The following is a 26,686-nucleotide window of genomic DNA, read 5'->3' on the forward strand; positions in this document are numbered from 1 at the left end:
TCAAAGGACTCATCTTGTACTTGTCCTGTAGATCTTAGTGCCGCATTTGACACACCTTGCCATCAAATTCTTTTTACAGAGACTGGAACGTCAAATTGACATCAAAGGAACTGCCTTAAGCTGGTTTAAGTCGTATTTCTTAGATCGATCTTAGTTTGTTCACGTCAATGACCAAAGTTTGTCATGGAGTCCCACAAGGTTCTGTACTAGGACGACTTCTATTTACATTTATATATGCTTCCTTTACGGGAACATTATTAGGAATCACTCTATCAATTTTCATTGTTATGCTGACCGACACCCAATTATATTTATCGATCAAACCTGATGAAACCAATCAGTTAAACTAAAACTCCAAGCATGTGTTAATGATATAAAACGTTGGATGACCTACATTTTCTTATGTTAAATCAGAGAAAACTGAAGTCTTGTAATTGGACCCCAACACCTCAGAAACTCTCTTTTCTAGAGACTTAGTATTACTTTAGACAGGACCACCTGGCCTCCAGCTCCACTGTAAAGAATCTTGGAGTTGTTTTGATCAGGATTGTCCTTTAACGTCCACATAAAAAAAATTTCGGGACTGCATTTTCCACTTACGTCACATCAGCTAAAATCAGGCGCATTGTCTCTAGAGCGGATGCAGAAAAACAGTCCACGCATTTGTTACTTCTAGACTGGACTATTGTAACTCTTTGTTATCAGGCTGCTCCAATAAAGTCTCTTAGGATTTGCAGTTATCTCAGAATGCTGCTGCATGTGTTCTGACAGGAACCAAGATCAGAGATTCACATCTCTCCCATTTTGGCTTCCTGCATTGGCTACCTTTAAATCTAGAATAGAATTTCACCCTTCTTCTCCTTACTTATAAAGGTCTCATGGTCAGGCACCATCATATCTAAAAGAGCTCATAGTACCTTACTACCCCTCTAGAAAACACTGCACTCTCAGGACGCTGGGGTTCCTTGTGGTTCCTATCGTCTCCAAAAGTAGTTGGGAGCCAGGATCCTCCATTTGGGTTCGGGAGGCAGATACGGTCAACCATTTAAGAGTGGAACTTTCCTTTTGATAAAGCTTATAGTTAGGGCTGGCTCTGGTCATCCCCCTTAGTTATGCTGCCATAGGATTAGACTGCCGGGGGACTCCCCCTCCCCCCTCCCCCAGGGTTCCCACCAAGCATTTTTCAGTCTCTAAATGGTCCCTAGACGTTAGGCTAAAATCGTCTTACCAGTGGTCTAGAAATTAATGTGTTTTAGACGACTAGCCGTCTAATAGACGTCTAAAAGACGACTAGGTCTAGACATTCGTCTCATCTTAGACGTTTAAATAACTGCTAATAACGTCTATTTATAGACGTCTAAATTTAAACATTTGCCAGACAGTTACTTATACCTACCTTCCGAATTAGACTACCTATTAATATTATATGGATATTCTAACAATTCTAGATATTTAAGTAATGTAATTACAATCTATTAAATTATTCACAACAAACCTATATAAAGGAAATTAAATGTGTCAAAAATTGAATGTTTAGTTAAATTAGATTCTCTAAAAAAAAGGGACCAAATTTAACCTCGATCCTTACTTTGATAGAGTTGCAGTATTTATGGCAGTTTATTTACTATGTGTTTATTGGTCTTTTAAATAGGTTTCAGAAACACTAATGTCTCAGCATTTTACCACTGGATATAAATACATCTCTGCTGGGAACATTAACCAAAACTATCCTACTTGTAATGTCAATGCATACCTTAAAATTCTTAAACAAATTACAACCATCACAAACATATTAAAGTGCAATATCAATTTTATTTTCTTAAAAAAACGGAAAGGAAAGATAGATGGAAGGGGGAACAGATAGGGTCAAAAAAGACAGGAAGAACGAAGTAAGGACAGGGAAGGAGGAAGGAAGGGAGGGAGGCCAAAGGATTGTGGAAAGAAGGAAGGGGGAAAATGGAAGGAATGATGGAGGGAGGGAACAGACCAGGTCAACTGGATCCAAAAGAAGAGGAAGAAGAAGTAAGAAGACAAAGGAAAGGAAAGGAGGAAAGAAGAAGGAGGATGGAGGAGTGAACAGATTGGGTCAATTTGAACACGAAGACAGGAGGGTTAACATTTGGTGTTTTTCAACTGTTGAAAAAATAGCAAAAATAAAATACAATTATTGTTTTTTAGATACAACACAAACATTAGAAATTTAAAAGAACAGCTATAACTCTGAGGCAAAAAAAAGAGTGAGAGAAATTCACCAATGGTGTCCTGGGCATTCTTGTTAGCCCCCTCTACCGCTTGAGTTGGGGCCTGTTTGAAATGGGTGCCCATTGCAGAGCTGATCAGGTCATCTGTGGCCTCCTTAAATGATTCCGAACTGCCTCTACAAACAAAGCAATAAAAAAAAATTTTTTTTAATTGCAAGTGTGGTTGCCTTTGTTTTACGTGATGTCACAGAGATACTATAAAGGCACATGGTTTCAAAGACTTGACTCAATGGGCATTGGGCACTCGCCCGAAGTAAAAAGCTCATGTGAGGCTTCAACAGAATACTAACGGTCGCATGACTGACGTCACCCCACTAATCTTTCCACTGATCTCAACCGTTTTTTTGCTCTAGTGAGCGTGTGCAAACAGATTGATGATGATTTAAATGAAGAAACATTGCAGGACAAACAACATTTCAATAAACGTACCCTTGACTACTCACCTGTAATAAGCCCTGGTCTCTCTCACGCTCTCTTCTCTGCTGGCCAGAAGTTGTTTTTTTTCCGAAAAACTGATTTCGGTCCTGTTGCTGCTTCCTGGTGGGGAGGGGTCATAGAGCTGACCAGTATATCTGCATATCATGTTTGGCTACTGTCCCGATCGCCTTTAGTGCAGACTGACATTTTATTTTTACTCTTCATCAATAATTTTTAGGAATTATTTGCATTACTGCTCAATAAACTTATTGCAAAACTGCCTATATTTAGTTATAGGTTAATAGATATCTAAATATTTCTAAACTGGTTGGCATAATCTTATGCTTAAAAAGAAAGCATAAGATAAAACATAAATAAAAAAAACATTAAAAAATAAAGATAATTAATAGTTTAAACCTGGTCTAATCTAGACGCTGATTAAACGTCTAAATCGAGTCTAAATGTAAACTACACTGTACATTGATCAATGACTGTTAAAATGTTTTAATCCAACATTGGGCCACCATTTTATACATTTACAGTTGTTTTTGGTCAGTATTCATTATTTAATTCAGTCGTCTATGTTGGTCTAAAAATAGACGTTGATATAAGATCTTCATTTAGACGTCTAAATCAGTCTAAATCTAAACTACACTGCTACACTGATCAAGACTGTTAAAAATGTTTTAATCCAGGGACTTCCGGTGGGACGGTAGAGCAGCATGGACGGGAGACAAGGCTCCTGCATGCCAACCTAAAACACTCCGCTAAAACTCAAAACACACGACGACGAAAGTCTAAATTGTGATATGAGCGGAGTGCCAACAAAAATAAAAAATAAAAAAAACCCGGACATCCAAGGTTAAGTGAAAATAGATCACCTAACGAGAGTGAGCTAACACCTGAAGCTAGCATGCCTCGTTTCAAGCAGCCTGGACGGCATTAGCAGCAAATTCCAGTTCTGCAAAACGAAACGAAGACGGACCTAAAAACATTCAAAGACGAAATCACACGAAAAATGAGAAAACGATCTGACAGAACTTAGGGAGACATCGTTTAAAAGTTTGCTAAATAAACCACGGTATCAGTGAACATGTGAGAAGATATGCGCGCTCTGACACGCACAGAAGGCTGGAGTCGTGGAGTTACGAAGCAAACGGTGCACTGCAGGACATAATGCGAGAGCAGAATAATGGATAATGGACAACTAGACACTTAGAATCGCGGTCCCGTCGGAATAATTTAAGGGTTATTGCATACATGAGAAGACAGTCCAAACATGACTCGGTCGCACAGTTCATGGATAAATGGCTCCGTGAGGAATTTTCCATAAACTCGGACCTGCAGATTCAACACGCTCACCGAGCCTTGGCTCCAAAACCAAAAACGGGCCAAACACCCAGATCGATCATCATTAACTTCCAGCAGTTTAAAGTAAAGGCGATGATATTGAAAAAAGCACGGGAGAAGAAAACGATCACCTTCGGAGGAAACAGAATCTATTTTGATCACGATTACTCAGAAAGGACACTGCAACAACGCAAAGTGTATTCTAATGTCAAAAAGATCCTAAAGAAAGAAGGCATCCGCTTTCAGACACCTCTCAACAGGATGCGCATCCACTGGTCCAGCGGGGTGAAAACCTATGGCAGTGCAGACGAGGCAACCAGAGACCTGCGGGAGAGAGGATACGACGTGGAAAACACGGGGACCAGCACCGGAGGATCCACAATCGTTAAGAGGCTACAATCAGCTGGAACCGCGACATGGACACAGACCGGGAGCGGACGCAGTGGGGAGGCCGACTTTCATCTGAGGGGAAATAACACCGGCTAAGTATTTGTTTCACTGTTAACCAGAGTTAAAACAAATATGAAAAGGTTTTTGCTCACCAAGGTTGAAGGAGGTTTAAAATACAGCAGTATACAGTTTGTTATAATGGGTTATAGATAAATGGACTGTTGGCTTCAGGATTGATACGCAGCTGCAAGGACTGGTATGAGAATATTAATCCTGTTTGGATTGAATCTCATTACTGGGTGGGGGCCCTTTCTTTGTGAGAGGCTTTCCCCCTCAAGACAACAAGAGAGTCAGCAGAAGTTCAGGGTTGTTGACATCTCTTTGTGGAGGTCACTTTTTTTGTATATAGTTCAAACAAGCACTGAACAGTTTTCGAAAGTGCTACTCGTTCATGAATGTTTAACTGAAAGCCTGTGGATGAATATTTACGAAGTTAAGACAACTAAGATAGTTTATGGACACCAAACAGGGAGAACTTAAAGTTCTTTCTTTGAATGTCAACGGCTTAGGAAACCCAGTCAAAAGAGCTAAAATAATGACCAAACTTAAAAAAGAAAAAACACAGATAAATTTCCTACAAGAAACTCATCTATCGAAAGCAGAACATGAGAAATTAAAGAAATTTGGATTAAAAAATACTTACTATAGTTCACACCCCAGTGGTCGGAAAAGAGGAGTAGCGATATTGATGTCTAAAGCAACCAATTTTGAGTGCCAAAAGGAAATAAAAGACAAAGAGGGAACTTATATTATAGTAAAAGGGATGATGGGCCAAACAATGATAACGCTGGTCAATATTTACGCCCCACCTGAGAGTAATAAGGAATTTTTCAAATCTCTGTTTGACACCATTGCATTAGAATCAGAGGGCATTTGTATATGTGGGGGAGATCTTAATGTGGTGATGGATTATGATAAGGATACATCTAGTTTTAAGAGAAATAAGAAACCGATTACAAAACTGGTCAGAAATGCATGGGAGGAGATGGGATTTTTTGATGTGTGGAGAGATCTACATCCACTGCAGAGAGATTTTAGTCATTACTCAAAAACACACTCCAGAATCGACTATTTTTTCACGCAGAAAGAAAATAGAGATAAAATTAAAGATTGTTGGATTGGAGTAGCAGATGTGTCTGACCATAATGCCATCTACCTTAAGATTCACTTGAAATGTAGACAGAAAGATACGATATGGAGATTGAATGTGGGGATATTAAATAATGAATCAGTAGTTGAACAAATTAGGGCGGATATATGAACTTACCTGGATGAAAACAATAATGGCGAAACAGACCCTGCTATATTGTGGGACGCTTTAAAAGCTGTGATACGTGGAAAATTGATTGCAATTACAAGTAATATCAAAAGAGAAAAAATAAGATGGTATAAAATGTATATAACAGAATTGAGACAACTGGAACAGAAGCATAAGGGAAGAGAAAAAGTTTAACCAAAGCACAAACAGAGAGAGGTCTTGGAGAGAGGAACCAGACAGGGCTGCTGTCTTAGCCCCACGCTGTTTGCCTTATATATTAAGCCATTGGCCCAGATGATCAGACAGGACAGTTCAATAGAAGGCATAGAAATCAATAAACAAGAACATGTAATAAGTTTGTTTGCGGATGACATTATGATATTTTAAAACAATCCAGCAAACTCATTCAAACAGCTTACGCAACTTCTTGACAGATTTGGTTTTTATTCTGGCTATAACATAAATATACCTAAAACTCAAATTCTCATGCTCAACTGTTCACCAAACCAAGAACTTAGGGAATCGCAGATAAACTGGGAAGCAAAACTAATCAAATACTTGGGAATTAATATAACCAAAGATCTCTCTAAAATATATAGTAGTAACTATGAACACATTGACAAAAACATAAGGAGAGATATTGACAGATGGAACACTTACCCATTAGGACTAACTGACAGGGTAAATGTGGTAAAAATGAACATTCTACCACATCTGCTATATTTGTTTCTATCCTTACCTGTTGATATATCGAAAGACCAGTTTTTTAAATGGGATAAGTGCATTTCGAGATTTGTATGGGGAGGTAAACGGCCCAGAATACGTTATGCCACATTGCAATTATCTAAAGACAAAGGGGGATTGGCACTCCCAAACCTAAAAGAATATTTTCGTGCTGCACAACTGGTGTGATGAGGGATACGTATCTCGATGGAAAGACATTGAAATGTCTGCATTAAAATACCCAATTCAAACAAGTATTGGGGAAACAGAGACCCCCAATTATAAAAGATTAAAAGATTAACAGAATTCCAACCCAGTGATATCGCTTACTTTGGATATATGGTATTCTACAGTGAAACAACTAAAAATAGGAAAGGAAATTGGACTATTAAAGTGGATTGCATTTGATGATAAATTTGTGCCCAGAAAACATGATGCTAGATGTAATCAATGGATAAAAAAAGGAATTACAGCTATACAGACCCTTTCCAAAAAATGTGAATATCATAGAAAAGTTGACTTATTTTCATAATTCTATTAAAAAGGTTAAACTTTCATAGATTATAGATTCAGGGCCCACAATTCAAACAATTTCAAGGATTTATTTGTTTATTTTTACATAATTTGGGCTTCCAGCCATAAAACCCACAAAAACAGGAATTCAAAAAATTAGAATACTGTGAAGAAATCAGTCCAAATTTTGCAGGGCATGAATGTTTTTAACTGAGTGTCACACACTAATCATCTACTAAACTCAAAGCACCTGACAGATTTGACAACTGGCCAGAAGACCATCACTGATACTCTCCATAGGATGGGTAAGCCACAAAAGTTCATAGCTAAGGAGGCTGTCCAAGCATATCAATGGAAAGTCTAGTGGAAGGACAAAATGTGGCAGGAAAAGATGCACCAGCATAAGAGATGACCGTGGACTTCAGCAGATTCAAGGGTCAAGCCACTTCTGAGCCTGAGCCAACGTAGGAAGCGTAGGACCCGGCCTCTGCCTATACCACCAGAAGCACCAAAACCTAGTTTAATCCCATGCCATTGCAGTGCTTGACTGGCCAGCCAACTCACCAGACCTAAACCCCATTGAGAATCTATGGGGTATTATCAAGAGGAAAATGAGGGCCACCAGACCCAAAAACAAAGAAGAGCTGACAGCAAGCATCAAGGAAATCTGGGCTTCCATAACTCCCACGCAATGCCACAGGCTGATTGCCTCAATGCCACGGCGCATCGAGGCAGTGATTAAGGCAAAGGGATTCCCAACCAAGTATTGAACGTTGACATATCGTTTATAAAGTACCATATTTTGACTGATTTGATGTGATCCTAATTTCTTTCTTTTTTTCTTCAAAAACTGAGAAGTAAATGGTGATTTCTTAACAGTATTCTAATTTTTTGAATTCCTGTTTTCATGGGTTTTTTGAGCTGTAAACCCAAAATATGTAAAAATAAACAAATAAATCCTTGAAATTGTTTGAATTGTGGGCCCTGAATCTATAATATATGAAAGTTTAACCTTTTTAATGGAATTATGGAAATAAGTCAACTTTTCTATGATATTCTAATTTTTTGGAAAGGGTCTGTATGTACAACTGTTAAAAAAGGAGAAATGAAAAGCTTTCAAGAATTAAAGAATACACATGATCTAACGAATCAGGACTTATTCAGATATTTACAAATGAGGGACTATTATAACAAAAGTATCAAAACAGCTGAAGACAAAATACACCCCATAATAAAACTACTTGTAAAAGGTTACAGTCAAGCTATTCCAAAGGCGGTGGCGGTTTTGTACAGATGTTTAATAGATTCTAAAACAGATTCAACATTATATGTTAGAGCCAAATGGGAAAGGGAGCTAGGTGTAGGGATTCCAGAGGGGATATGGTTTGATATGTGGAAAATGCACCAAATTACAACACAGTCTTTGAAATGGAGGGAGTTTAGCTGGAAGAATGTGATTCGATACTTCATTACACCTAAAATTAAAAGTAAGCAGACAAATGCACAGCAACCATGTTGGAGATTATGTAACCATATGGATGCAGACCACACACACATTTTTTGGAAATGCATCAAAATACAACCTTTCTGGGAGGAGGTTCATTTGGTTATTTGTGATGTTCTGGGGTATGTGATTCCCAAATCTTGTTCAGTTCTATACCTTGGTCATTTGGAAGGCATGGTACATGCGGGTGATCAATATTTAACCAGGATTCTTTTGGTTGCTGGGAAGAAGACCATCACTAAGAACTGGCTTAAGCCTGACACTTCAAGTCACAAACAGTGGATGTTCATTATAGATGATATACTACAGATGGAACACCTTACATATAAACTGAAATTGAAAGAGGATGTTTTTCTAAAACGGAGTGAAATATGGTTGTCATATAAGGGAAGACATTAATTAACCGGATTGGTTTAACATTAATGTAATTCACACAGGCTGTTTCTTTTCTTTTCTTTTCTTTTTCTTTACATATTTAATGTTGTATTGTTTAAAATTGAAAAATAGATAAAGATTGTTTATTGTGTTGTTTTTTTAGTTTAATATTTAATAATTAATGGATTAAATTCTATCATCTAGGTTTGGGCTAAAAATAGACCAATTATAGATGGGCGAATATATACATAGACATATATACACAGACATATATATATAGACATATATACACAGACATACATACACAGACAAATATACATAGATGCCTCATTGAGCAAGTTGGTCCGTTGCTGCGTTACGTTAACGCGTCCCCATATTGGATGTGGAAGATCTGCCCCGTAAACTAATACAAGGAAATGGACTGAACTTCATAAAGCGCCTTTCTACAAAGTTCTTTAAGTTAATGTCTCTTATACACCCATTCACACACACACTAATATATCTGGGAAACAAACAGGCACCAGAAACAACGTATGTAACTTTTAAAGTGATGATTATAAATGTTTACTCCTTATGTAAGCACCAAACCAACGTATGTATTTTTCTAGTGCTGAGTGTTTACAGCTACACGCAGCATTGGTGAACATACATATCTATACAGCTATACAATTGCAGTCTGTGTGTGTGTGTGTAAGTTAAAAACCTTGGAAAAGAATACTCTTGCACAGCTTTTTCCATGTGTTGCCAGTTACTTTGCTACATCCGAAATGGCGGCGACGTCGACGTACGATTCAGCGTGTCTACGTATATATGTTTATGACAGACAACACGAATTTTGCTCAGAAAACCAACCTCGTTGTTTCAAACTTGTTTCAGTCTAATTTTTACTTCATCAGTATTATGTTTATCATGCACCAAACAACATTAGTAATTAATACGTATTTATAACTTGTACAAATACATTGCAGTTCACGAAAACAATAATAATAATAAAAATTAAAGCTGCAAGCAGCGATGGTCGGGCCCTCGCAGATATGCGCACGTTGAAATGTGTGCACGTTGAAATGTGCATAATATCGTTCTTTATAATATCGGTCTTAATAACCACAAGAAGTTTCAGACAGCTCTCATAGACTCAGATCTGGCCTTCAGGAGTCACATAAAATCAGTCACCAAAACAGCCTTCTACCAACTTAAGGACATATCCAGAGTTAAGGACTTTATGTCCCGAACAGATCAGGAGACGCTGATCCTTTCATCTCCAGTACACTTGACTAGGTTTGAGGAGTTCGTTCAAACATGAGCCCTTCTCAACCAGGACGAAACACAGAAAATGGCGATTTTCGTTCTTAAATATCTTGCTTCCTGTTCAATCTTATCCCATTGCTCCAAGAGAGTTTTTTGTAGGTCCTGGCATGTTCTACAATTCGGCTGAGTTTCGTGACTCTGTGGCCAAAACTGTGGCGGGGCTGTTCCACTGAAAAACTCAAGGGGGCGCTATAGAGCGCTTTTGCCCCGCCCCCTCATTAATTATGCAGCCGAATTGTGCATAATATTGGTCAAATCCAAACATGTCAAGACAAAAAAGCAAAAATGCAATTTCGTTAATTACGGCGCCTCCTAGTGGACAAATGACACCAAATTGTATTGGCACACTTTGGGGCGGGTCTCGATGCCCGTGACCGAATTTGGTCTTCGGAGGTCAAAGCGTTGCCGAGATATGAGCAAACGTCCTGTCTGGCCGCCAACAGCGATTGGCTAACATGAAAAGTTGGCATCAGCTATCAATGGTGCAAGCCACAGTATCTGTGGTTATCACAATTTCATTTCAAATACAAAAACTTCAGGAGATATGAGCAAAAACAATGTTTTGCTAATTATAGCGCCCCCTGGATTGGCTAACATGAAAAGTTGGCATCAACTATCAATGGGGCAAGCCACAGTGTCTGTGGATATCACAATTTCATTTCAAATACAAACACTTCAGGAGATATGAGCAAAAACAATGTTTTGCTACTTATAGCGCCCCCTAGAGACGAAATGACACCATATTTGTTTCCTGGACTAGGGACAGCGCCTTGAAGCATGACATCAAATTTGGTTCCGTTTCGCCAAAGCGTTCCTGAGATATGAGCTCACATTGAAATCGGCGCCTTCGCCACTGATTTTTTCTTTCAAACGGCCCCGCCCACAGTTTTGGACAAGAGACTTTTTTTGTAGGTCCTGCCATGTTGTACAAAGTGGCTGAGTTTCATAATTCTGTGTCCAAAACTGTGGCAGGGCTGTTCCAAAGAAAAATTCAAGGGGGCGCTATAGAGCGCGTTTGCCCCTCCCCCTCAGTAATCATGCAGCCGAATTGTGCATAATATTGCTCTTAACAAGCCCAAGAAGTTTCAGACAGCTGTGACAAAGTATATGATAGCCGCACACGTTTGCCCGAAAATCCGCAAAAAAGTGAATGGAGTCTTGTTTTTTTGTGGAAAAATCAGCAGCGTGGAGTTTGACGCTCCGTCACGGCCACGCCCTCTGATAAAAAGTTGTGATTTTGATAACTTTTCATTGTCGACGCCTTGAGAACACACACGGCAAGTTTCAAGCACATCGGATGAAATCCCTAGGAGGAGTTTGTTCAAATGCGACCCCTGGAAATGAGGTAAAAACGGGAAAAGGTCAAATCTGAGCAAAATTGGACGCTGTACGCTTCACTGTAGCCCGGGGCACGAAGAGACTTTTTTGTGCGTCTGGGCATGTTACATACTCCCATCAAGTTTCGTGCACGTGGGCGAAACCGTGGCGAGGGGCACCGCCAAAAACGCTCACCTAGGTGGCGCTGTGGAGGCGTATGCGCGCGTGAATGTGTGAGACCTCCAAAATACGTAATTTTACGCCTGACATTGGGGGGGTAGGCAAATTTTCGTGAGTTTTCGGGGGGATATGGGCTGTGGAAAATGCGATTTACTCTTAAACGCTGTTCAGCGTTCGAAATACAATAGGGCCTCGCTGTGCTCGGGCCCTAAATATTGTGACAACTCTAATGCTCAGTGGGTTATGCCTAGTCAGGCACGGTATTGCCCCACCCCCACCCCTCTCTCTCTCTCCCTCTCCCTCACCATCTGTGGACATACATGTCTCATTAATGCATGTTATTACTAACTAAACTTCTTCCCCGGAGTTTCTGTACTCTGTCGTCCAGCAGGTTCTCATGGATCGTGGCTGCTGCTGTGATCCTGCATGACGTTCACTACACATATTATTACTGTCATTATTACTACCATATCTACTACTGTGGTCATTAGGGATGTAATGATGCATCGTGACATGATTAAAAATCGGTACAAATGCGTGACAACTCGCATCGGTTGACAGAAAAAATTAATCGCGATGCTTGGCGAATGGGAACCTGCACAGCGCATGCTCCTGTGTCTAAATAAACATGTTAAAAATGACTATTTGAGGTGTGCTTTTTGAATACAGACCCCCGGCAATAGCCCACTCGTCACTCTCAAAATTTCTGCGGGAATTTTCTAGTTATTATTGCTATTACATGCAATAATTGTTCCTGATGAAATGGCAATTCCTTTTGATATATATGCATGTAGCATGTAGGGCCATTTCATGATAGGACCAGCTTACCTCTATAGCACTTAATTGGTCTCATAAATGCAAACTATAATATTTGCATTTCCTGCAGAAAGTGCAGTGTGGATGCCCTCTGCTGAACTGCCCAATGCATCTGTTGAAATTTATATGAAAAGATAGAATTGTAGAATATTTTGAAATCTTGAAATCTAAATTTGTAGAACATTCTAACAAAGTGTGGAATGTGCTGAAAAAAAGTTGAGTAATCTTCCTATGTGCTATATTTATACTGTTTATATATTTTAGATTTGCCACATTCTTTTCTTAGATATATTTTAACTTGTGTATATATATATTTATATTGTATGTTTTACATTACATGTATACTGCTGTTTGCACCAGGGTCTGAGGGAAATGCTATTTCAGTTCTCTGTATGTACTGTACACATAGCAGCATTGACAATAAAGTTGACTTGACATAACAAGTGAGAATTGTAGAATATTGTCAAATAATGTAAAGTAGACTATTATATAAAATTATGGAATGAATGAAATGTACGGAAATTTGTATGAAAAGATAGAATTGCAGAATATTTTGCAATATTGTATGAATTTGTAGAATATTCTAACAGTATGAGCTTAGTGCTCCCTGTGTCCCTTGAGTGCAGGCATGAGGTTACAAAGCAATGGGGCCATCTGCTGGGCCCTAATTAGAGCAGCGCATGATTTTCCAAGGCATTAAATTATTGCAGAAAATGTTGAATAATTTGTACAGTATTAATAGTAGAACTTAGAAAAGTATGTATAAGTATGGGGTATGGTATATAGTCTGGGCACTCACACCAATAAAGATTTGAAGAACAATAGTGTGGCTGCCCTTTGGGCACTAATAAGCTAATAAGTTGGCCCTTTGGGCCACAAGTGAAAAATCGTCTGAAGGAGCATTTCTACTCTGCATGAACTAACGTGGTCCAACAAGCTTTACCCTTCCTACATGCTTGCAACTGCTCAACACTCACTTGCCCAGTTTGTGCTTGGTGTCAAGTTGACTTTTGAGACTTGATTGATGTCTCCACTACTTTGATTGGTCCTGTTGAGTACTGACCATGACCTTTGACTGTCTGTTTGGCTGCATCGCTGGAAGACAGGCAGTTTTTTTTTTTAAATGCACACGGTCATTTTTGGCATGAGTCCCGCAGAATCATCAAGAAGATGATGTCGAAGAAAAAATGAGATGAAGTGAGGAACAGCCGCCTCCATGATGCCCTTAACACAAGTAAATGAAAAGTTTTACAAAATGTAAAGCTAATTGTGTCCACTGTAGTGGAACAGATCTTTTGATTGAACGATAAAGCTCGATTGATAACGTAAGAAGATTTTTCAACTCTGACCAGAACCCGTGGTGTCACAGAGCCGCTTGACTACATAAAATGGTAATACGTTTGAGACAAGGGAAGAAATAACTATACATCCTAACCTCTGATGGGTGTTGGGTGTGAGAGGTGGTGCTGATCAGTGCTTATTTTTACTACTAAAACCAGTAAGAACAATTAAAAAAAAGAGCTACCGGCTATTAACATTACTTTAATGAAATGGATATATTAATTGATTCAGTTACTCTGTTTTCAGCAGCAGGTGGGCTGTGGTGGAGGCTTGTTGTTAATGACGTAGCTGATCGGAACTAACATGGTGCTGAATGACGAACCAGCTAAGTTCACTCTTCACTGTCATGGTCTTTGCTTGGAACACCGTATCAACACTGTGTCCACACTTTCAACATAATACCAGATAAAGAAACTGTTTGTACCTCTATGATTAATTGAGATTATCAAAGTGTTACTTTAGACAATCCCATCTCTAACGATGATAATGACTAAAAAGTCTTTTTTATTTATTATTGATATTTCTTGTGTTGAAATGAAAGCAAGTCTATGACCTTTAAAAAACACAGTTTGTACAAAATACATTTAACTGTTTCAGCACATGTCCAAATATGGAGAAAGACTGAAACTGTCCAAAAATAACTGGGTCAGAGGGTCTGCCAGCCTCAAGACTTTTTCTTCAAAGAATGTTCTAAACCCCAACAGCTACTGCAAAGGTGTTCTGAAAACTGACCAGAGATCCAGAATTTTCCAGGTCAGAACGTTTTGATTAAGCTTCTCTTATTTCTCCTCCCATAACACTTTATTTCCCTCTCTGAAATGACAGCACAAATAGCACAGATGACACCTTTAACCACATCTTTTTGCTCTAAATGTGTCACTTCCACTTCCTTTCCTCCCATTTTCATGGCTTTTCCTAATTCCTCAGTTTTTTCACACACCACCAGGATTCACCACTTTAAACCGTCCTGCAAATTAACCCATTCCCTTATTGCTGTTTTCTCTACAGAACAATCTTCCTCCACCTTGTCCCTGTCATTTTCTCCCTGGATCTATCTCCAACTCTTACCACTCCCAAAATTACACCTTCATTTCCATTTGAGGCTGAAGCCATACACCAACAGTCAGAACTAATTCAATTTTCACAAAATTAAAAGAAAAAAGAGATACTTAAGTAGAGCAAGATTATTGCTATCTATACAGACTGTTGGTCTGATCTACACTCTGCTCCCTACTCAAACCAGCAGCTACCAAATCCACATTCTGTCACAAGTGAAATCAAAGTCAACTGATCTATTCAAATTGATTCCGTGAACAAGCCTCCCCTGTTCCATCACAAGACCTCCTGTAGTCCTACATCAATGATCCTCTTCACTTCAACACACAGAGCACGCTGTCATATGGAAGTAAACACGGACGCCTCCTAGCCTCCTCCTTACCTCCTAGTAAATGTATTGCAGGATTTACTGTGCTGTGTGTTTTCTTTAGGACACTGTTTTGCAGATTAACTCTTTAGGAAGTCAAATTTTATTACAGGAGGTTTGGCTGACATCTCCTCACAGACGGACACAATCACTTGCTAGGAGCATGTATGAAGGAGGTCAGTGATGGCTGACAGCTGTGACTAAAATTTAAAATTAGAAATGAATTATTGGTTTCATTATGAAGCTGTAGTGGACAAATGAGACATTATTAGGTGAAAAATCATTAACACTGGATATTCTTGCAATTGTGGTCTTGACCGGTCTTGAAATAAAATCCAGAGTACTCTTTGTCAGAAACTGAGACAAAACCAAGTAAAAGTGCACCTGTGAGACAAGATCGAGACCAAAAAGTTACCTTCAAGACGGATCTTGAGTGGATGCAAAGTCAGAGCCAAGAAGAGATGAGATGAGATGAGATGATTTGATGATCTGAGATGATTTCATTAGCCCTTTGACACACAAACAATGAAGGCAGTGCTTTGATAGGTGTAGTATTTATTCAATTTGGGAAATTTAAAGCAACTTAACTCCCATTTGTGAGGAAGGTCTCTCTTGCCTCATTGCTAGAGAAGCAGTTGGTCTTCACCTGGTCACCCAGTGCACTGTCTGGTTTAGGATGTGTTGAATTGTCTGCAAAAACATGACAGTATAACACTGTCCTGAGCAATGATCAGCAATTTCTCCACAATAGGTAAGAAATATAGTAGGAACTGAGAACTGTGGCTGTACCATACACTACAGCTGTCCGGTTACTAATCAGGTCTGCACCTTGATGAAAAGCTTTTGCCTCTGTAGTTGGACCTGTGTGGGACAGGTCTTGGTGTTCCAGTCTTCCTCTCCAAGCCACACTAGCTGGCTATCAAAGAGTTTCAGGGAAGACTGGGAAACAACTTTTTCTGTGACATTTGATTACATACTACAGAGTTTGATGAGCAGTACCTATTTAGAAGTTGAAGGCAGTTAGGTGTTGGATGATTTCAGCTCTCAAGCTTTGCCAGACTATACTCTGTCCCAGGTTTTGACAGCTAGATTGAGCTCTAAAAGACTAAAGCATACTCGAACACTTCACACTGAAACTTGTTGTCATTCTCTAGCAGTTCATTCTCACATTTACCACAGTTTCCATTATCTATGCAGCTCTGGAGCTTGAAATGAACAATGAGATTTAAATCTGGTGTTTGGCAAAGACAAAGTGAATGATACAGCTTGAACTTGATTTGAGATTCATATTAAATGCAAGAGCATGTCAGATGTGTGAAACCTAGCAAGGCATCGTGTTAAAAGGTATTTAACATGACAGCCAGTAAATAGTTGTGATGATCTATCAGGGTGGATTTATCTCAGAATTGAACACGGGTGAAATGGTGCGCAAGAACTTTTTATTTTCTGCACTGAATTGAAAAAAAAAAAAAAGCTCAAAAAAGCACTTTCTTTGTACACTCATTTTAGATAAGGGACATATTTTTGACATTGCCCAATGTCCATGAACATTAGAAATTCATAAGACATGATAGATGAAAGAAATATACAAACAGATTCCCTCAGCCCGTTTTAAAAAACAAAATAAAAAACATCTGGATTTAAAACTGTGCAAAATTCATCTATAATATTGAAATTGCATTCAGTCAGTGGCAAAGAAGGAATTATGTGAAAATAACGGATATTCTAGTCTCGTATTGTCCACATTCACATAAAGTGGTCCAACAGCAAAAAACAAAACAAAAACATAGGCAGTTCAGGATTGTAATTCCATATCTACAAAATCTGCATTTTAACAACCTAGCTATGTACACTGTACAAAGATTTAAACATACATCTTTTACAAAGAAAAAAGGAGCTGCATGCCTGAGTGGATCAGGCAGATTATGGTACAATACAGTGACGAGCTGAAGCAGTCGGGTGTGCTATCTGTCTTGGAGGCCAAACAGAAATCAAGAAACCATTAGTGACCTGGTTAAGAGTTTTGACTTTCATCCGCAGTCATGATGTAGATGCTACAAAGTAACAGAAAACGCTGGTATTGAAATGTCGCTACAATTGTGTCTGCTCTGCATTTGTTTTTGGGAATAATAATGTAACAGTATTCAACACGGGGGGTATGAACATCAACTTGAGCAAAAAGCAGTTGTGTAATTCTTTTTGTCAAAGATTTCCAACTCTGCTGCGACATTTCGTCCTTTACAATGTCTTTACAATGACATGTTGTCACCAAGGCCTGCTGAATTTAATTCATGATTTTACATCATGGAAAGCCAACACAAATTACTAGTACAGTTCCACAAAACAAAATGACTCATGACTGATGTGGTTGCTAATATACATTTTTAGGAGTTCTATCTTAACTTCACTACTTTTACTATTTTGTTACCTTAAGATTTGAAAACTATTTCCTCATGATTACATCTTAGATGTGTCATTTTAAAGGACAACAAACTATGGTGTTGGGCTAATTTTTTAAGCCAGTTATCCAAGTGTGGGTGAAGTATCCACATTATTTAATAGACAAAAAACATTTAGTAAGATGAGTTCTTTATCTCCAATTCAGTCTGAAATAGAGTTGAATAGGCAATTATAGTTGACATAAGTGCTAATAATATTATAATTCAATATTTACCCAATAATAATAACAATAGTCTTAACAGACTAAATGTAAGGATTAAAATTTGGACCGGATCTTAAATACATCAACAACTACGGCAAAAAAAAAAAGAAAAAAGACACATTTTGGGCAAATGAGAGAGGGGATGGCTGATATGTCATGGCTTGAGTTTTTTGTGAAAGAAGCAAGCACATTCCACATTAAAACATTTTTTTTTTTAAATGTGGCCACAACACTGTTTCATACTTATTCACCAGTAAGGTCATACTATTTTACAAAGTCTGTACAATTTCAGAGCACTACAGTACAAAGTTTACAAATCAAGGAAGAAAAAGGAAAATGGGGATTTGTATCTTTTTTTTTTTTTTTTTTTAAAGAAAGAAGTGGCCTGATGGGCTTCTGAGAAGGAGCAGGGAACATATCCGATCCTAATCTAATATAATCTTTTGGATTAGTCTTTCTCATTCACATTCTCTACCCCATCGTTTCACATTACAAATATCTCCCTATTGGAACAGGAAGGACACTTCTGAGTGTTCAGCACAACAGGGACAGGACTGACAAACTTCCACACTCCCTTTTGTGGACAAAACTGCATTGGAGGACAGTATTTAGAAGTGAAATGTGATTTTAAATTTGTGGTCATTGTTACAGTCTATGGTTGTAGCAGTTCCTAGTGTTGCTGACAAAGCCTTTCTTCTTCTGTGATAACATCCGCTTGTGCATCTCCCACTATATCTGCACCAATGCTGTGCTCCTTCTGGCCCATTATACACCTCATGGAATCCCTGTACAGGTCAATCAATCACACCTCAGTCTGTTGCTGTGAGTCGGTGATGATGGTCACTCCTCGACGAAGCTCATCCATACTGTCAAAGTCGCTGCTATGTTCAGAGTCATCTAGCCCACAGGGGGCTGACATGTCCGAGGCTGATGATGCACCAACGGACAGTCGCATATTTAGCGACACAGAGTCATCAGTGTCCCCATTTCCTGGGGTTACCCCACTCATTGAAGTGCTAAAGTCCCCATGGGGCACCTCCCCAAGGGGCAGCTGGTGTGGAGGCAGGTATTGGCTGGGGTGAAAGTGTGGTCTGACATGCTGCCGTCCAGTGCTGCCAGAGCTCAGGGTGCTCTCTTTGGAGACCGGTGGGTTGGCGGGCACTGGTGTGTAGGGCTCAGGAAAGTCCTCACCTGTGGGCAGTGGAGGTGGAAGCTGGTCTTGGCTCAAAAACTCTTCTTCGTGGGGAGGTGGGTAGTCGCTATCAATGTCATATCCCCCAAGGTAGTAGTCTGACTCCAGCTCACGGGTGCTTCCCCCAAGGCGGGGGGTAGAGCCTGCTACATCGTTGCCAGGACCTGCTTCATAGCCCGGCACCTCTTCAATGTTTGATAGCCTGGTACTCGGCATCCAGTCTGATGTGTCCCAGTGATATGCTAAACATTAGAGGAGAGATTATTAGTAACAATTTGGACTGTGGAAACAAGAATCAACAGGCCCATATAGCTAAGCCAACAAACTAGTCTCCAAAATATGGAGCTGTGCAGCAGACATGCCTACAGTATGCACAAGGCACGTTAGGCTCAGTAACATCAACCGGAGACAGAGAACTTGAAGGTCAGGTACAACCTGTACAGAAAACATGTTAGGTCTTTGAGGTTGTGTGACATGCATATTATAAGCCTTTCAAGGTCACAGGAGTCACAGCATGCTGAGCTTCATGAAGATTTGCAGCATCAAGCCATGTTGACAGGCTCAGAAAACACAGCAACAGTTTCTAGGTGTTAGAGGGATTCATCAAATATCGGGTAGATTTCCCAATTGGTAAAGGTACCAAGGTACCAAAAACTATGCATTTTCAGTGGGTTGTTGGCTCCTTGTTATCACTTACACTCACGCAGATCAGCTCGGTAGCTGTTTCCCATTTCAACCGCAGCAAGACAACCCTTGCCACAATACTGACAGAATTAATTGCAGTTATTATTGACATTATTGCACTGACATTAGTTGCAATGTCAATGTCTAATGACGTGTTTACATTTTGCTGAAAAGACATATTGTGATTGCAGAAGCATCATTTCACTCTCAGAAGCAAAAAGCATAAGTAGTCTGAGTTGTTGTTATGGATGGCTGGCCATCACTCTGTGATACAGGTGACTGTAGTTCACAGCCTATCTGCTACTTAAAGTCAACACTGATTACTTTTCATCATACATCATACAATCATACACTAACTCTAACCATAATCCTAACATGTTTTCCACATATTTTTAGTTGCCTGGTCAATTTCACCAAACTGCAATAATTAAAGTTTGTAAATTAGAAAACATTTTATGGATTGTTTTCAAAGGAAATGCCATCAAACTAAGGCCTAAAACTAATGATGTGGAGCAAGCTGACATTTAACTACTAAGTTTCTATCATAACATTTATAAGGTGTTCAGACTACTAACAACAACCAATGGTATATGTCTGGCTTCCTTTATTGGCATCTAACCGGTCCCATTTATGTACAGAATAAAAAAAATGGTGTCAAGTGATGTTCTGATTTTCAATGTTGATGGTGATGTTCTGATCCAATGTAGCATAAAGAAGTGTCAGTAAAACAATAAACTTTGGGATTGTGCAGTCTTACTTTGGTTGGTTGACAGACTGCATTCCTTGACCAAATTGGTAGAGCCTTTGGAATGTGAGAAACTAGCTGACATATAGATAGAACATAATCCATCTTGAAATGTAATCATTGAAGGGCTAAGCATCTGAAATCTGAAAAGGGACCCAACAAGAGAAAGGCCAACTCACACCGAACGCAAAACGGAAGCGGAACGGCACCACCGCGGTCACTGTAGCAAATAGAATCCAGTCTAGTCAATGAGAGCACTCACACAGGGCGTGGATCAGGCGCGGCTCAGAAGCGTCCCAGAAGTGGCTCTCCGCGCCACGGCGCAAGCTTTCCGCAGGATTTCTATTTTTTCTGTGAGCCGCGGCTAAACCTCGTAAATTTCAACAGAGCACTGCGCACCAGACAGGAAATCCGACACAGAATCAACATAATAAACTTCCGCCCCCTCTCAAAATAAAACACAATACGCAGTTCATGTAGCTTTTTACAACTTCACATCAACGTTACGTCATGACCGGTGGCACCAGGTGATCAAAGATCAATCAAAGGGTCTCAACGAGAGACTAATTGTTGACGTGGAACATCACACAATCATTTATGACACAACAGATGCTTTTTATAATCTCCTCCACGTCTGAGAAGCAAAGTCAGCTGTTTGTTGTTGTTGTTTTCTTTATACGCTGTTTATCGCGGGGTCTCGGGTATGTCCAGGATTCTCGCGTGATCTCGTGCGAATACGGCTGGCTCGCTCCGCTGCCGTTCTGCGGCTGATCCGCGTCCGGTGTGAGTTGGCGCCGGGCAAAGGACCGTTCCGCTGCCGTTACGCTGCCGTTCCGCCTCCTGTGTGAGTCCCGTGTAAGGTGTTAGCATTGAGCACTGGAGCCAACAATCCACCAACATAGCATGAATGACAGTTGTCATCACAAAGGTTTGTCTGATCAGAATGACCATCTACCAAAAACAACAGATTCACTGGATGCAAATTAAATTCAAGAGCAAATTATAAGTGATGTTCAAAAGCATTGACGAATAAAACAACAGGACATCCATGCAACAAAGTAGAACATAAACCATGGAAAGACTGCGGCTGTGAAAACTTGACACAGCAACTGGTGGTACACCTGGTACCAACACTGATCTGGAGATAAAATCATGACATGGTGGGATGCAGGAAAGGTGACAGTGGCAGGCACAAGCTGTAGTGGGTGGAGGCAGCACAGTGAGTTAGAGGGGTCATATCAAATCATACATATATACTCACAAAAAGGGGAAAGGAGCGCAGAGGAAAGTATAAAAGTATGAAAAGTAGGTAGAGAGAGGTAGAAAGATCCAGGGGGTAGACTAAATAAATCGTCAAGCTCGATGAGCTTCAATTGATTTTCCATATTTTATATATATTTTATAATTACCATTGGGCCAAATGTTCAAAGGAAATGACTGCATGCTATTCTGGTCAAAGTCGAAGACAAAGACAACAATAGACACTATCCAAAGACTTAATGGGAAGCAGTGATGTGTCTTAATTTCATGAATTTGCTCTGAAGGTGGATCATTCTCTTACACAGAGCAGATAGCAGGCTGCAGTGGAGTTGATGACAACTCTGTATTATATTGTCAAGTGGAAGTTTTGGTTTGATGCTGGCACTAAATGAAAGGTCAGCATGTCCATACCAAAGACGCCTTGTTCTGGATCATATAGTTGGAGACAATGACCTAGGCACCAGGCCCAGCTAACAGCAGGATACAATAATACTGCTATTTTTGTACTGAGTATTGAACTAGATCAGTCATAAATTGATCTGTTCTGTTCAACACCAACACAACTGTTTATATGACAAACATTTTCAGTATATATTGTTGAGTTGGAAATTATGTTAATTGACAGATGGCCTAATATGGCCCACCTTTTTAGCAGTAAGCAATGTAGAGTACTAGTTACTGCACAATTCAAGTGGTTTTTACTGGGTTATTTTGTCTACTCGTGATAGATAGATAGATAGATAGATAGATAGATAGATAGATAGATAGATAGATAGATAGATAGATAGATAGATAGATAGATAGATAGTAAGGTAAGGTAAGGTAAGGTAAGGTAAAAGAATAAGGTAGGAAAGTCACCTCTGTTGTAGGTTTGACCATGGTCCATAACTGACACTATCAGATGGAAGAACAACATAACACAGAGGCCTTTAGCATTGGATCATGACTGTGTCTACTGTTGTACATGTAGTTGTAGAGGACAGAAGGTTTATGGTGGATGTGCTGTGGGATTTCATGTGCAGGCAAACACTAAACTAGCTTTTCTAAAACTTGCAGTCCTGAGTGACAGTACTGCTGATGTGACCACAACAAATAGAATTGGCATCTGTGTTCACGTATCTGTGCCATATGTAAGATCTGTTTGTCTTCACATCTAAACAGGGAAGAGTGCAGGCTCGTAGTTGGCCATACAGTGACTTTGACAGTCTGTGGTTTGTATAAGCTACCTTTGTTTTCAACATGTTAATGATTAAAATGATGAGGCGTTTAAGTTTTACTTTTTTGATTTACAAAAATCACAGCTTTCATGTTTAAGCTTTTCACAAAGAAGAATGAAAGAAACTGCCTGTGTCATGTGCAACAGAGAGCCAACAGTCTGTACGTTTTCCTTTACTCGCTCTTCAACACTCCTTGAAGGAGTAAAGCAAAAAGGGGGAACTCATCGCTGAAATCATCCATTGAGGTGATCAGATGGAAAACCTGCAGATTGTTGGCTATCCGTGAAATATGGTTTGCAACCACTGCTTTATGGCAAAAATATACTGAAAACTGAGAGAGTGGAACTAAAGCTAAACTGGAAGTGGGTTGGGCCGATGACCCTGACTGGGAGAATGAGAAAAGAATACATCTGAGAAAGAAGAACAATATTTGTTAAACATAAGTCTTGACATGTTGGGAGCTAATTTCTGTGTAGTGCCCAGGAGGGTTCTCTCACTCAAAGGTACAGTGTGTAACAATAACAAGACTGAGAGAAGAGAAGAGCGGAAAAATGAGATGAGAGACAGAAGAGGGATGAGACATGGTACCTTCACTTTCGATTGTGTCGACTGCATCATTGACCAGTCGAATGACGGTCACTATGGAGGCTTGTGGAGGGAAAAAAGGAGGAGATAAGTTTTGAAACACAGTCATTCAAAGTGAAAAATGCTCATCATGGTGTCAGCCAGGGTTCACACCCTCACACCTACTGCCAGGCCTATCTGCAGAGAGGACTACCTGGTCTGCTTCTGGCACAGTCAAGACTTCTTGCTGATTTGGGGGGATTTTGGGGGCAATTTTCTAGATAGTTTAGGTTAGAAAAAATAAAACCACCAAAGAGAACATTACAAACAAAGAAAATTAACACACAAATAAAAGAAAGCCCTGAAAACAAAACAAAGAAATACCAGTACATTTCTGCTGTTTGCCATTTTGGTGCAGACACTTCATCTGACACAAGTCAGACTTCAGCAAGCAAAGGAATGACACTGGCAACAGTACTGATAAAGCTGAGGCAAAAAAGCTGAGATTTTGATGATGATCACTCTGAAAAGTAAAACGATGAATGTCATGGATTGCAAATAAAATTAGGTGAGAACAGGGCAATGCAATGTAAAACATAAAACACAAAACCACAAATACAGCTCCAGCACAAAGGCCACGACCACCAACACCACACCGTGAAGCAGTCAGTAGAGTGTACAGCTGTGCGAAAAATTTGTCAAACCTTTGAAATGGAATGGATTCCTGCGTTACTCTGAATATGGATTAATACATGCAATATACATGACTGAAATATGTTCATCTCACAATATGCAAAGGTTAGAATCTTACCAGTAGTGCAACAAAAATCTATATTTTGATTTTTTATATTTTATTTGACAGTAAACAGAAACAGACAGGAAATGCTTAGAAAGAGACAGGTCCTTGGCATGAATCCAAATGAGGATATTGCACCCAAATGGCATGTGCCCAACTGTTAGGCTACCTTGGTGCCCTAAAAAATGAAATGGACCTGAGAAATGACCATGGGATCAGAAGTTTTGGCCATTCTTCTTGTGGCCACTTATGTATTTCATTCCATTTGAATTACAAAGTTTTAATATAAATGAACTAACAAACTTAATGTGAAGTAAGTAATACGATTTATGTACCGGTAATAGTACTATGGTACTAATAGTACTATTTAATATATATATAATTTTTTTTTACTGCTTGTTATTGTTGTTCGGTCTCTCTTGAACACTATGACGTGTGCTGCTACCTTTCTTGGCCAGGTCACCCTTGTGAAAGAGGTCTTGATCTCAATGGGTTTTTATCTGGTTAAATAAAAGTTATAATAATAATTTAAAAAAAACTATGAACACAAAATGACTGCATTGATTTTCACTGTTGGGTTTGAACAAACAAATTGGCTTTATTAATACTGAATCCATAAACCTGACTACTGTGTAGTGGAATCACATTGAGTTTATTGCATTTTGGCTTAAAATCTCAGTGGGGCTTAGCTGCACTTGTGTTCTTTTGGATTATCACATCTCAATTCCAGGCCTGTTTATGTGAGATTGGACTCAACAATCTGGCTTGTGTTCTGTGAATTACAAACTTGGTGTAGTCTCTGTCTTTCGCTTCTCTTTATTGACTTTTATAGACCAACACAGGGACTTAACAAACTGTAACTTACAGTTCATTTATTGTGCAGCTATTGGCACACCCCCAATTTTGGGGGAGTACAAATTTCTACCCTGTTTGGGAGGTGGTATTAAGAACCAGGGGAAGACAATGCAACAGCTGGCAAACACCACAACTAATGAATTAATCACACAGGACATGAGTTTAGATTCACTACAAAGGACGTATGTTTCAATATTTGGTGACATTTTGAATCAAAATGGGTGATGTGGTTCCTCATCTGGTCAGCTGGGTGGGAGCTGGTCTGTTATTGTCTCTTTGTTTCATTCTCCTGATACTTACAATACTGACATTCAAACGTCATCATGTAAATGTAAAAGAAATGGTCTGTCCTGCACCTGCACTACACTCACCTACTAAGCTATATGTATAGATATGATGAACATGGTCCCAGTGTCACCATATGATGTATGATAGATGTATATAATAATCTGAACACAGTGGAAACACAAGGCAGAACCTTTTCTCTGCTTCCATTCTTTCAGGCTTTCTATCCCACCTTCCTTTTCCTCTTCCTGTGCTGCACATACTCCACCGCCACACGAGGCTACTGGAGCTGACTGAGTGATTCTTCCAGTATCCACATGTGACTTTGATGTGACATGAACATTTTCATTCAAGTACATGACTCCAATAAAAACACAAAGAAAGACAATGAAGTCTCACTGCTTTGTTCCGATCTTAACTATGTATTTTTATGCTGATGTTGTTATTTTTATGATGAGATTACCTAATGCATAATTTTTGAAACAAACTGTGCAGAAATCAATAGCACATGGATACTGATGGTGAACATTTTAAGAACATGAATGAGACATCAAGAAAACAAAGCAGTTAAAAATTAATAAAAAAAATAAATAAAACTGAAACACTATGCATCCTGGGTAATCTGAGGATCTTGCTGTGGGTGTGTGAGTGTGTGTTTCTCACCGTTGTCATCGCAGGAGTCGGACTGGAAGGAGCTCAGTGATTGGACTTCTGAGTTACTCCCTTTGTTGCTTCCTGAAAAACATGTGACTTCTTCAGCCAAGTCGACCATCTTACCTGCAGGGAGAGGTCAGGGGATCAGGACAAGCTGACTATGACTGTGTTTATTATGAAGAACAGTACTGATGCATTATCTGTATTCTATACTAGTGGCAGGAAGTTTGTATTTTACGTTTTACATAAAAATATACCAAAGTTATTCAGCTTTCCCGGTCTTAGGTGTTACAACCTTCACACTCTAAGTATAGAATTTGCTATGCTATTGACCACGATGACTATTACAAGCATGAGCATAGCTGTTTGCATAACAAAAGAATCCCTTCAACAAATGGAACAGATCAGGCTCAATTGTCATCATATGGTGATGTGCAATAACGTAATGTTATTGTATTTGGGGAAGGAATATTACATTAAAGTGTTTTTTGGCTATCCATCAAAACAGAGCCACTCGACTGCTGCCAACACTTCTC

At 39.4% G+C, this 26,686-nt stretch overlaps 1 protein-coding gene across 7 annotated transcripts in view; it reads right to left on the reverse strand.

The window, feature by feature from the left end:
- Window positions 1-16,658: 16,658 nt before the first annotated feature.
- fat3a (FAT atypical cadherin 3a) overlaps window positions 16,659-26,686 on the reverse strand; it is a 169,758-nt gene continuing 159,730 nt past the window's right edge. For 4 of the 7 annotated variants that reach the window (XM_027276722.1, XM_027276721.1, XM_027276719.1 and 1 more), the window contains 4 exons: window positions 26,160-26,273; window positions 23,585-23,644; window positions 22,638-22,673; window positions 16,659-19,332 (listed from right to left, as the gene is read on the reverse strand). In XM_027276722.1, coding sequence (XP_027132523.1) covers window positions 18,701-19,332; window positions 22,638-22,673; window positions 23,585-23,644; window positions 26,160-26,273 — 842 coding nt within the window. In that variant the 3' untranslated portion in view covers window positions 16,659-18,700. The remainder of the gene's footprint in view (window positions 19,333-22,637; window positions 22,674-23,584; window positions 23,645-26,159; window positions 26,274-26,686) is intronic. The other 3 variants (XM_027276724.1, XM_027276723.1, XM_027276720.1) reach the window with 2 other exon arrangements.

The sequence above is a fragment of the Larimichthys crocea genome, unplaced genomic scaffold (assembly GCF_000972845.2).
Source record: "Larimichthys crocea isolate SSNF unplaced genomic scaffold, L_crocea_2.0 scaffold533, whole genome shotgun sequence".
NCBI classification, from domain to species: domain Eukaryota; kingdom Metazoa; phylum Chordata; class Actinopteri; family Sciaenidae; genus Larimichthys; species Larimichthys crocea.